The 13,527-nt window shown below is 41.6% G+C and overlaps 1 protein-coding gene and 1 long non-coding RNA gene across 5 annotated transcripts in view; one reads left to right on the forward strand and one right to left on the reverse strand.

Annotated features, from left to right (window-relative positions):
- Positions 1-13,527, reverse strand: part of nsfa (N-ethylmaleimide-sensitive factor a) — a 58,704-nt gene that overhangs the window by 37,862 nt on the left and 7,315 nt on the right. For 3 of the 4 annotated variants that reach the window (XM_034893643.1, XM_034893642.1, XM_034893645.1), the window contains exon 2: positions 9,447-9,464. The exons of the other annotated variant lie outside the window; for it this stretch is intronic. In XM_034893643.1, the coding sequence (XP_034749534.1) occupies positions 9,447-9,464 (18 nt within the window). The remainder of the gene's footprint in view (positions 1-9,446; positions 9,465-13,527) is intronic. 4 annotated transcript variants of the gene reach the window in all.
- Positions 12,757-13,527, forward strand: part of LOC117957728 — an 18,508-nt gene continuing 17,737 nt past the window's right edge. Inside the window, exon 1 of the long non-coding RNA XR_004659568.1 lies at positions 12,757-12,904. This is a non-coding gene — a long non-coding RNA (uncharacterized LOC117957728). The remainder of the gene's footprint in view (positions 12,905-13,527) is intronic.

The following is a 13,527-nucleotide window of genomic DNA, read 5'->3' on the forward strand; positions in this document are numbered from 1 at the left end:
TTGTTGAGATATACTGTACCTTTTCTGAACAAAAAACCTTAACATTTTTCTCTTCAAATATAAAAGATTATTGTTTTTCGATCAACTCCATAACACCAACTAGCATCACTAAATTACTTTGATACTAAGGAAAACGTGATGGTTCTAAGACAAGTTCTGGAGTTATAAAGAGTGTCTTTTTTTCTTTTTTATGATTTCTAAGCATTCTTTGGACGTTAATTTGTGATGGACATCAGAGATAATGATATTCTCTAAAAGTGAACGTGAAATTTGATCTAAAGATATGTGAATCATGACTGTGTGTTCAGATTTGACTGAGTGTACATTTTTAAAATTGTTTTAAAGTTGGCTCTCCTGATTGCATCCATGAACTCCCAGCAAACATTGGTTGTGTGCCGGATCAAAATAGTCTTCCTCTGACGCCAAAAACTGCAACTTGGTTTTGAGGTTGATGGCCAAATGTTGACCTTTCTACGTCCGATGATGGTCCAGGTAGAGCTTCTTCACATTATTTCTAGGAAAAAGCCTGTATCTTTGTTTTTTAATACCACATTTGATTTAGGATTTATTTTGTTGTGATCAAACAGGCACACTGTGATGTTCAACAGATGTCCAAACCCAGAAAATATTGAGATCTGGGATTTGCGTAAATATAAAGTTCATTACAAATTAAGTTTTTTATTATTATTATCTTGAATGGCTGTTTTTAAAATTTTGAGATGTCCCATTATGATGGGAACTATAGTTAAACCATAATGTGGTGTCTTGATTCAAGTTACGGTAATTTTTTTCAACGCTTAATGTTTGATGGGCTGTGTCACAATTGCTGCTGCTCTAACTTCAACTACAATATCTAGTAGGGTTGGGCATCCTTGATACCGGTGCTAAAACATTACTTCAAAAAGGGTGCCGGTGTTGTGGTTTGGGGTTTTTGTTTGGGTTCGTTTTTTCCTTTTTCTTTGGCCTCCTTGTGTTTTTGTCTTTGTTTTCTCTCTGGTCTTATGTTGCTGGTCCTGTCTTGTGTTTCCCTGTGCCTGTTTATTCTACTTCCTGTTTTATTTGTTTTTAGTTCAGTTTCCTGTCTTCGCTCTGTTTGTCTGATTGTCCAGCCCCGCCCTAATGTGATTCACCTGATGTCTCACCTGTTCTTCATCACCTCGTTACCTCTTGTATTTAACCCCAGTGTTTCCTTTGTCTATTGTCGGATCATTGTAGTTAGTTTGCCTGCTTGGTCCTCGTTGCCCCGTGAGTTTCTGTTTCTGCGACCAGCTTCCCTGTGAGTCTCTCCTACCGGTTTTTATCCTGTCGGCTCCTCACCCTTTCCTCCCTGGACCCCTGTGGATTTTGTGTTTTGGTAGTTTTTAGGGGTCCAAGCCCGAGGATGCGTGCACCGCGGTAATCGCAAGGCGATACGCGGTTCACACAGCAGGGCTGTGGAACCCTATTGTTTTTGCTAGGATTTTCCATTATTTTTCTTCTCCGCAAAAAACTGGTGCTGCAGCCTAAACCGTACATGGTGGCGACGCACCATTTTCAGGACTGGTCCGAAAGTCCGCAAAGACCTCAAGCGCAAAAAATTACCCCACTTCCAACACTAGGTGGCGCTATACCAGAAAAAACGCGTTTTGCCCTATAACTCCCAAACCGTACATCCGATATTAAAAAACCTTACATCCACGCGTTCCCTGGCTCTAACTGGAACTCGTGATATAGGCCACGCCGACTTCCGCCTAGACTTTTATGCGCAATTTATGGAAAACCAACTTTTTCGAACTCCTCCTAGACCGTTCAATGGATCTGCACGAAACTCGGCACATAGCATCTCCAGACTGGCCTGACAAAAGTTTGCATAAAGATTTTTTATAGAATAAAAACTGCACATATTACGGGCAACCAAATTTGTGTAGCTATCTCTGAAAAAATTGACTTTGCCATATTTCGGGCAAAATAAATGCTATCAAAACCAAACTTTAGAATGTTCCTTGCGATGACCCTCTGAGGCTCTGAAACAAATTTGACGAACATTGGCCACTATGGGGCGCTATAAATACAACAAGTTTATATCTCATGAACCGCTCATCCGAATTTTACAACATTTGAAGGATACCATATAGGCCCACTCCTGAGGTGGTCCTTACAGTGAAGTACTAATTGGTTTAAGTGGGCGTGGCCTATGGGCCAACGTTCAGATTAACCACTTAAACTAAAGTGAATTACTTGAAATTTACAGGGTAGATGTACAGTGGGTGGTCAACTTGTTTCACCAAATATTACACATGTTGACCAGTAGGTGCCGCTACAATGACTCCAAACTTGTTTTTGCCTATAACTCCTACATTATACATCACACGTTAAAAATCTTGATGTCCACGTGTTCACTACATCAAGCTGATTCACATGATACAGGCCACGCCCATTTCTGTTTAAAATTATTTTCGCAATATTGCGACAAATGCTAAACAAACTTTTTTAACCTCGTCCTAGGCCGTGTGACAGATCTACACGAAACCTGGTGTGGAGCATCTCCAGAGTGCCACGACAACATGTTGTATGAAGAATTTTGCTACGTAATTGTGTGCGCATTTCATGACCAAGCAAAGCTTCTGTAGTTCGCTTTTGGTTCCGTTTTTGTGCGCTCCCGGGGTCGCTGGGGACGACTTGCGAAGGGAGGCTTTGACCCCGTTGAAACTGCGTGCAGTTCTAGTTTGCATTTTTTTCTTGGAGTTTTTGGACTTTCTGTTCCCTGGTGTGTTCTGTTCGCTGTTTTGGAAAATAAATCAATCCTGCCTTGCCTGTCTACTCTGCGTTTGGGTCCTCCTTTATGCCGTACCGTGACAGCCGGGGCCTAAATGGTGCATGAAAAGATATTAAAAAAAAGAATAAGAAGAAAAAAAAGACTGTCTGCCAAACAAAAAAAAGCTTTTTTATTCCTACAGCCACATGGTGAAATGTGAATAATCTATTTATAGTGTAATAACATATTTCACCATTCAATGGCTGTTAACCAACTGAAGAACCACTAGATGGCAGTGTGAGTTTCTTGAGGTGCAGTTGAATGCACTATGAGTTTACAAGGAGCAGTGGAATGCACCATTAAGTGCCATCTCCAAGTTACTATGGCAGTGGCCATGGTGTTGTGAAAAGTGTAGCATTGCTACACTGTCTTTAGCTGCAGTTGTATGTCCCGGTGTTGATGTCCTTTCAAGTAAAATCCAGCCACACTTAAATGCTTAAAGCTAAACAGTCTAGTTTAGCTTTAAGCATTTAAACAGTGTTTAAGTCAGCAACCAGCTAATGGAAGGCTAACATTAGCTGGTAAGTTATTTGTAATGTTAACTAGCACCATGTGCAGTGATCCTTCTGTTGCCTGTAACATCCATTTCAGAGTACCAGAGTGCAGCGAATGCATTTCAATGAGGCAGCAAAATGTGCATTGCCATTTGATCCGGTAGAGACCAGTCGAATAGAAAACGATGCCAAGAGTTTTTGGTACCCAACCATAATAACTAGAGATATTTTTTTCACTATGAAAACTTGTCATCACTGGAAACCAATGTAACAGTCGTTATTCCGCGCTGACAACAGCATTTGTTTTCCATGAAAAAGCAAACTTGTACAAACTTCTTATTAGCAAACAGGCAGTAATGGTAAGGGTTACATACTTCTTGTTAAGGGTGCTCAAATTGATCTGTCACTGACTGTTATTGGGCAATAAAGGCTTTATATAGTTTGATTGGTGGTCTCCATAAAGGCCTATCAGATCAGAAGATCAGATGACACACTATTTGTGAGAAAAATTGCCACTACTTCTGAAAAAATGTAGGCAGTGATTGAAAGGACATTTTTTTAGATTCTGAGCTAGGACAAATAGCTAAACAATTAATGATATATTCTATAAACATGTGTGACATGTTTATTTTAAGTCCAATACAGCAAGAGGACAAGCCTAATATACTTTACACTTCATGCCTTTTTATGTTGACATCCCAAGATATGTGATTTTGTTTTCTCTGCTGTGCACGTTTCAGTTCACTTTAAGTTTGTGTACATACACTGAGGAAAATAAGTATTTGAACACCCTGCTATTTTGCAAGTTCTCCCACTTACAAATCACGGAGGGGTCTGAAATTGTCATTGTAGGTGCATGTCCACTGTGAGAGACTTAATCTAAAAAAAAATCCAGAAATCACAATGTACGATTTTTTAACTTTTTATTTGTATGATACAGCTATAAGTTCAAAAGTTGTTAATAATCAATGTTAATATTTGGTACAGTAGCCTTTGTTTGCAATTACAGATGTCGAACGTTTCCTGTAGTTTTTCACCTGGTTTGCAAACACTGCCGAAGGGATTTTGGCCCACTCCTCCACACAGATCTCTAGATTAGTCAGGTTTCTGGGCTGTTGCGGAGAAATCCGAGTTTGAGCTCCCTCCAAAGATTCTCTATTGGGTTTAGGTCTGGAGACTGGCTAGGTCTCACCTGAACCTTGATATGCTTCTTACAGAGCCACTCCTTGGTTATACTGGCTGTGTGCTTCGGGTCGTTGTCACGTTGGAAGACCCAGCCTCGACCCATCTTCAATGCTCTAACTGAGGGAAGGAGGTTGTTCGCCAAAATCTCGCATTACACGGCCCCAGTCATCCTCTCCTTAATACAGTGCAGTCGCCCTGTCCCATGTGCAGAAAAAAACCCCCAAAGCATGATGCTACCACCCCCATGCTTAACAGTAGGGATGGTGATCTTGGGATGGTACTCATCATTCTTCTTCCTCCCTGGTTTAAGAAGGGGAATCTTCCGCGCCATGCATGATTTCAAACCATGTGGTCTTAGTGTATTACCAACAGTAACCTTGGAAACAGTGGTCCCAGCTCTTTTGAGGTCGTTGAACAGCTCCTTCCGTGTAGTTCTGGGCTGATTTCTCACCTTTCTTAGGATCATTGAGACCCCACAAGGTGAGATCTTGAATGAAGCCCCATTCTGAGGGAGATTGACAGTCATGTTTAGCTTCTTCCATTTTCTGATGATTGCTCCAACAGTGGACCTTTTTTCACCAAGCTGCTTGGCAATTTCCCCGTAGCCCTTTCCAGCCAGTGGAGGTGTACAATTTTGTCTCTAGTGTCTTTGGACAGCTCTTTGGTCTTGGCCATGTTAGTAGTTGGATTCTTACTGATTGTTTGGGACGGACAGGTGTCTTTATGCAGCTAACAACCTCAAGCAGGTACATCTAATTTACGATAATAAATGTAGTGAAGGTGGACATTTTGAAGGCCGACTAACAGGTCTTTGAGGGTCAGAATTCTAGCTGATAGACAGGTGTTCAAATACTTATTTGCAGCTGTATCATATAAATAATACAAAATCATACATTGGTATTTCTGGATATTTTTTTGATTATGTCTCTTACAGTGGACTTTCGGGCTGTAATCAACCAAAGAAAATCTTGGTTGACTAAACTCTTGAAATTTCCAACTAAAAACCGGGGGGGCGCGAAAACAAACGCAAGATTTTGACCTAATTATTTTGCACAAAAAATGCCACTCGTCTGTCGGCTCTGACATCAACGCTCTGTGTCCTCGTACGGAGACATGGAGAGACTATTAGTTTAAAGCTTTTACTCTTACTCGTGCTGGCGTTGTATATTAACAAGTTCTTAAAGCCTCTGCCCTCCACAACAGCAATGGGCCTCATATCCTGACAAATAAACTCGACAATTCCTTCCGTGATATTATTTTTGCGTTTGGATGGTAGAGGCTTAACATCCAGCATGGGAGGGGGGGGGGGGGTCTGTGTGTGTCTTGGGGGGTGCTACCGTAGTTGCAGGTGGGTGCGCCGGTAGTTTTAAGCGATTATTAGACTATGAAATACGCCAATTCTGATATGTTCATATAGCCTACTCAAAACAGACAGGTAAGCCTACCGTTTTTAGGTGATACGCCATGTTTGTTGTCGAGCAATCTGTTGCTTGCAAACTTTGCATTCAACTTTATTTATTATTAACTATTATCTATTTAACGTTATCTATTTTTGTAAAATGCTGCCACACTGGCGATATCTTTTACAATGTTAGAGGAGGATTGACTGTAAATTAAACACTCACAATTAAATAAATATTCAGCAAACCACTAAACCAAGGCTTTCTAGTTCTATCTTCAATCTGTCCAGAGTGGGTCGGGCTAATCCAACAAAAGAGAAAACGGGGGGTGTTCTGAAGACAGACTGTTACCCGTGAAACAGGGATGCTCTGAAAACACCCCCATTGGCAATTAGTGCTTTCCACCCATAGACTGTTATGGTCTATGCTTCCACCTGATGTAATAACACGGCAAAAAATCGACCAATCAGAATTTTGGTCGAGCCAGAACATATCGACCAATAAATCGACTAGTCGACTGGGAGATTACAGCCCTAGTGGACATGCACGTACAATGACAATTTTAGACTCATCCATGATTTCTAAGTGGGAGAAATTGCAAAATAGCAGGGTGTTCAAACACTTATTTTCCTCACTGTATTAGGGCTGAACGATATTGTGTTTTAGCATCAACATCCCGATGTAAGCATGCGCAATAGTCAAATCACAGGACGTTACGATGTTGACGCTAAAACTTTTTTGCTACTTGATAGAAAAGTAAACTTCCACCGTTCTCCTTTTACATGATTATTACCGGGCGACCCTTCCCCTTTAAGACAGGTAGCCATGTGGGCAGCGTGTGTATATGACATTAGTCTGACTGGGTTTACTGTTTTTGGAGTGAGGCTCTCCGTGTGTAGAAAAGTACCGTAGGCAGCAGCTGCCGCTGACACAGTGATGCGCTTAGTTTCGATGGGTAGTCAGTGAAGCTACAGTAGTCAGTGTTTTATGTTCGCTGCAAATACAAACTAAATCACCTGAATAATGCAACATAATTACGTCTCCCGTCCATTTCCCCCCGCATAAAGCTGCTTCCAGCCCGGCTAAAGCTAATATAGTTAGCTTAAAGAAACAAGCAGAAAGCTGCTACCAGCAAGGCTAAAGCTACTATAGTTAGCCTAAAGATCCAAGGGTCTGTCCCAACTAACGTTACAGTTCGGAGCCGCGACACGACTCTGGAAACGCAACACTAATCTATTACAGAAATCTGTGTCTGATCTAACGTCATTTCCACTATTGGCTCGAAACTTTTCACGATTCATCAGAGTCCGCCCCTGACGACATATGCACGCCGCGATTGGCTCACAATCATAGCGCCCCCTAGTGGCAACAGGAAATACGCCTAAAAGACAAGTTGCTATACTTTAACGAACTTCTCCTAGAGCTTTCATCCGATCATCTTCAAACTTGGTCCGTGTCATCTTAACATGATAACGATGAAAAATTAATAAAAGAAAAACTTTTCGTCATACGGTGTGGGCGTGGCATGGCGGGCATTTTGAGTGATTACCAATGAAGGAGAAAGTGGCTGTAACTACAGTGTACGTTGTCGTATCTACTTGAAATGTCCTACAATCACCAAGAGTCCAGGCCTGAGGACATCAGCAGGCCAATATGGACTTTTGGAGATAGCGCCACCATCTGGCAACAGGAAATAGGCCTTCTGACAGGAAGTGAGTGTAACTTGAGTGTACTTTGTCCGATTGCCTAAAAACTTTTCAGGTTTCATCAGAGTCCGCCCCTGACGACATCTACATGCCGATATTAGTTCAAAGTCATAGCGCCCCCTAGTGGCAACAGCAAGTAGTCCTAAAAGACAAGGTGAAAAACTTTAACGAACTACTCCTAGAGATTTCATCAGATCGACTTCAAAGTCAGTATGAGTCATCTTAAGACCTTAACGATGAAAATTTGTCAAAACAAAAACTTTTCGCCATTGGCGGCCATTTTGAGTGTTTAGCAATGAGAGAGAAAGTGGCTGTAACTACAGTGTACGTCGTATCTGCTTGAAATTTACCACAATCACCAAGAGTCCAGGCCTGAGGACATCTGAGGGCAAATATGGACTTTTGGAGATAGCGCCACCATCTGGCAACAGGAAATATGTCTTATATGACAAAAATCATCCGATTTACATGAAACTTAGAATATGTGGTCTACATGTGGTACTGAGCCGGCCCCTATATTCTGACCACGCCCAGTCAGTCAGACCACGCCCCCTTTCATAACATTTGAACCGTTCAACGTAGAGTCTTGTGTGAGGTATCAATGAACTCACCAGAGAGTTCCTTTTTCAGTGGTGATGTTTGACCCGCCCCCCTTTAATGCGGCCACGCCCCCTTATCGGGTAATGACCTGTATGATATATAGGCTTGTGTGAGGTATCAATGAACTCCCCAGAGTTTCTTTTTCAATGGTGATGTTTGACCCGCCCCCCTATGATGCGGCCACGCCCCCTTTCAAGGATAATGACCTATATGACGCATAGGCTTGTGTGAGGTGTCATTGAACTCAGCAAGGAGTGCCTTTTTCTTAGGGACGACTTTCAGTGTCTGAGTGACACGCAACTGCGCGGTCGCAAGGAGAGGCGTCCGCCAGTAACCCCGACTTGCGCAGGTTAGCGAGGGCCCTTCATCGCTTCTTGCAGCTTTAATTGTTCTTGGATCCACACAAAGTTTGTTGCTAGTGTGCGTGATATGCAGTTCTGATCAATTTATCAAACTAACAAGTTGGTCCCGCTAGTCCACAACAACCTGAAATTTAGATTTCAGGTCATTCACCTGGATTGATTATTACATGAATACAATACTGTCATGCTAGTCAACCAGCGTATTTCTACCTAATTTCCCTCTCCAAAATTACTTCAGAAGAGCAATGTTAGTCACAGTGCATACTTGCTTTGGTGTTTTTAAAGTATTTAAGTTTAACAAAGAATGGGTCACATTAGAAAATATAATTTTTCATTTTTTACTTAAATTGTAGTTGCACTCCCCTACAAAATCACCGCAGTAGACAAGAATAATTTATTATTTCCAAATAGAGCTATTTATGTGATCTTTTAAACATCATGACATGATAAATAGAAGGCTTCAAATTGAACCGGTGATCGGTATCAAACCAATACCGCTTCCAGCAATTGGTGATCGGCCCCAGAAATCCTAAACAAAGCACCCTTACTTCTTGTCAACTGCTTTGTTCGTTCCATGGCATTATTGTCAATTCTCCTAAATACAGACCTTCATTTCAAATGTAATATGAAAATGTATTTATCTTAGATCTTAGCAAAACATGGCTAATGTGCTATAATACCAATCTACCCAACTGGGTATTCCATCCATTCAGCACATGACACCAGCTCATTCTTGGATTGTTGCTAAGTGTATGGTTGCCTGTAGTGGGGGGCCTGAAAGCAGTGACGTGCGTCCTTCAACCATCTCTAGAAAGAGAGCCACAAACAGCACGCAAATATAATACACAAGATGAGGAAGATGGCAGCTTGTTCAAAAAATATAACAGGTTTGTATCCATACATACCTTAAAAAAAATTACGACCTTGTAGGCGCAGCAGAGAGGAAGGACAGAAGACAGTATTTGAGACAGAGGGGGACTTAGAGCAGCAAGCTGGGGCTAGGGTGCAACGTGAAGGTGCTAAAGACGGGTGCATTCAAGTTGTATTCACATGTATCAATTCACTCATGCAAGTCACACTTACACAATGAGATCACCTGAGATGGTGTCAAATGCATGCAGAACCAGATTTGGGGTTTGTTTGGATTGAATTTTACCCATTGTTCAGTTACAAATTACACCCCAATTTCTGGTAGCGGTTGGATAATGTAAGCCATATGCAGAGTGCCATGCCAAGCATAAAGTGTTATCATAAGGCTGTATCTCTTCCCCACATTAGAGACAAAGTGCCAACTGTCTTATTGTGGTAAGAGACATGGATACAAGAGAAAGGAATCAGCTGATTTTGTTCTTAGATGGATGAATGTTAATTGTTAATGGATGAGAGGGGGGGTGTAATTATTTTGATCATACTGGGAATGGGAACCTTTTAACTGTTATATGCCCTAATAGTAATTTGCTTTGACATTTCATTAAATTAATAAATCAGTCAATCACTGATGAAAACATTTAAAAATGTACAAATTGGGATACAATTACCTCATAGTATGGGAAGGGCAGTGATCACACCAGTTCTAGTCCTTATAACTTATTTGGGTTTTGTCTACCATTGTTTTTTGTTTTTTTCCTTTATTACACAGACAGACAGAGATGTGTGAAAGGGGGAGAGAGAGGGGGAGTGACATGCAGCAAAGGGGCCGCAGGCTGGATTCAAACCCGGGCCGGCTGCGTGCATGTAATCATGTTAACAGTAGTTGCCCTATATGAATTCCGTGTTTGACTTCCTCCTCCAGTTTCTGAGCAGAAACTGAGCAGAGCTTTATCTGAGTCTCCTGAAGTTGGGGCGCAGGTGTACCGTTTGAGCCTACAACATGCGTTTCTTGAAGTTGGAATTATGGCGGAAGGAGGAAGTAAGATGACAATACTCAGGACATTTATCAGCCCTATAACCAGACTAAGTCTGAAGAATGGGCATATTTTGGTTATTACAAGAATGCCAAAGGACAGTTAATTGAAGATAGTTATCCTGTCTTCAGTACGTGCTTGAAAAAAAGTTGCTGCTAAAGGCATTAAACACTTAACACAAAATACCGTGATAATACCAAAAAACATGATAATTTTGGTCAATATAACCGTAACATTTGTATACTGTTACATTCCTATGCTAATCCTAAGTAGCCGGCTCGGCTGGTAAAGGTCTCTAGGGCGCCTGCTCACAGTGCAGAAGCCAATCTTCTTGGTAATTTATGGCACAAAAAATGTTAATTGTGTGTGAACTGTGGCTTGTGGAGTTTATGTGTAATCCACTTGCTAGAGCAAATTTAGTTATTAAAATGTTTTTTTTATTTTCCAAAAACTAAAATATACTCAGTTTCCACTTATTAGGTACACCTAAAACAATTGCAGTCCAATACAATGGTCCTGCAATAAATCCCAGCTTCATCAGTTTTTGTCCACAGAGAGGTGTTGATTCAACAGCTGTTAAGTTATGCTGCATTACACGGAGATGCGTTAGTAATATTATGTCCAACCCTTTTATATCAATGGGAGAGTAAGAGGAGAGATACAAACACAGGCACGGCTTTACAGAAGAAATAGGTCAACGATTTAAACAACATTACTTTGTCTGTGGAGAGGCAGTGGATGCGAGGACGTAAGGTGTACCGGTGCGACCTAGGAAAAATGTTACTCGCACCCTAGAGCCCTGTGAAATACCAGACACAAACTAGCATTGCTGTTGTCTGAAAAACATAATCTTGCATTTAATGGTAAACCTTGTGACCGACATATAACTGCTATCTGTTGTGGAATTTTCCTCACGTCACTCCGCTGTGACTGTCACACTAAGGAATGTAGCAGAAAAGAGGGCAGTGTTTTTTCTTTTTTAACGTTGTTTTTGACCTTTATTGGATAGGACAGCCAAAATCGGGAAAGTGTCAGAGAGAGGGAAATGACATTCACTAAAAGCCATGTGTTGGAATTGAACCCATACCCACAGCAGTAAGCACTGAGCTTTTGTACTGGGGCACGCGCTCAACCAGGTGAGTTAACATGACGCAAACGCATGACAATTACATGGACCATTATGGAGCCATATTTTAGTCAGAAGAGACGTAATTTAAGAGTAATATAAATGTATAAACATGGTGCATGATGAGGTTTAGAAATGTGAAGAGTTTGGCATCGGATGCCATGAAAAGCACAGGAATATCCCCTGTTGGAGTCTAGACACTGGTGGTGGTGAAGGAAAAAGGAAGATGCCTGAGGAGCTGGATGGATGTGATGTGGAGCAGGACTTCTGTTGATGGAAGGAACCCTGGGCACTGGATGTGATGAGGTGAATGGGTTGGAGGAGGGCTGCATCCATTTCACACTAAAATGGCAACTGGCAGCAGCAGAAAGGAGAATGATTTAAAGGTTTGACAGCCATGATATGTTTGGTACACAGCAATTGTGGCAAAATCTGGTTGGTTTAATAAAAGAGTGAACACCCATAGTCAGCTTATGGGGTTGCATTCCTGGATTTGCTGGTGTGTTGTGTTGGCTGCCACGTTAACTCTCTAAATATAGTTACAGCTCAGAGCTTAAAAAGGAAGGCCCAGTGTCGAGACAGCCAGGGATTAACCATTACTCTCACACACACATACAGCAATTCCTCATAAACAAACACTCACAAAAAGAACCTACTACTGTTTGCCACACATTCTCATTCTCAGTTCTTATGATGTCCTACAAAAATGTATGCACACCCATTTGTATATGTATGTTGTCCCATATATTATATTATGGACGCTTGGAAGCTCAGAGGTTCCAGTTGATGCTGCTCAATGCGACTGGAGTTTGACGTAAACACAAAGAAAGCGCAAGGTGAGGGATATCCAACAGAACTTCCGTCTGCGCTGGAACAATCCCATAAAGTGAACTTTCGTTGATCTGAACCCAGCCATCTACCCCAACCTCCTCCCTATGTGGTCCACAGCGTTCTTATAAAGCGCTGTCAATGTGGTGCATACAGCATAAATTACATGGAATACAGTAAGGAAAATAAGTATTTGAACACCCTGCTATTTTGCAAGTTTTCCCACTTGGAAATCATGGAGGGGTCTGAAATTGTTATTGTAGGTGCATGTCCATTGTGAGAGACAAAATCTAACAAAAAAAAGGTTAGAAAAGGCAAGTCATGTGCCTATCATCCCCTAAAAACTCAGCGCAAGGCTCTGACACACTGGCTGGAGGGTGACAAGCTGCATTTGGAGATGAGAGTTCAAGGCATCATTGCCAAGCAAGTCTTTAAGAAGGCTGATTGAAGTAAGTGAAAATCTGTTTTAGTGAAATTATTCTTAAGGTTATACAGTTAAAGAGATGTAGAGGAGGCTAAACGCACGTAAACGCCGGGTATGCCCTTCTCAAAATTCGGAAATGGCGTTTACCCACTTCCAAAGTGGGTTTATCCACCTCCGAATAGCCCATCGTAACAAAGCCATTCTAAATAAAGTTATGTTGTTTTTCAGTTTCATAGGTAGTTAAACCTAAGACGAAGTCTACCATATTGCGCTGCATTACTGTCAGTGTTGACCAATCTTTTGCGGCGTTTGGGGTATAGAGCTCCCAACGTTGCCTTCCAGGCAGCGCTCCCTGGAAGGTACTAGGATTGGGCAATGGTTGTGTGCCTTGAAGTCACGGTCGCAGCGCTGCCTTGAAGTCGATGTTGGGGGCCTAAAACATCAAGCAGGAAGCAGCAGACTAAGTCAAAGATTTGTCAGTCACACTATCCTACATTAAGCAACATGTCTCATGTAGTTAATGATGATTGGGTTTTAAAAATGGATATCCGTCATTTTTTTAAGCGCCACCAAGACAGCAGCCCTCCTCCTGATGCCAGCAAACGAACTCGGAAAGAAGCCCAAAGTTAGGTTAGCCTACCCCTTTCAGACATGAAGTTGCAGGTCACCTAGCTACCTTTTCCCATTAGTGAAATTCAGGATAT

Source organism: Etheostoma cragini, chromosome 15, assembly GCF_013103735.1.
Source record: "Etheostoma cragini isolate CJK2018 chromosome 15, CSU_Ecrag_1.0, whole genome shotgun sequence".
NCBI lineage: Eukaryota > Metazoa > Chordata > Actinopteri > Perciformes > Percidae > Etheostoma > Etheostoma cragini.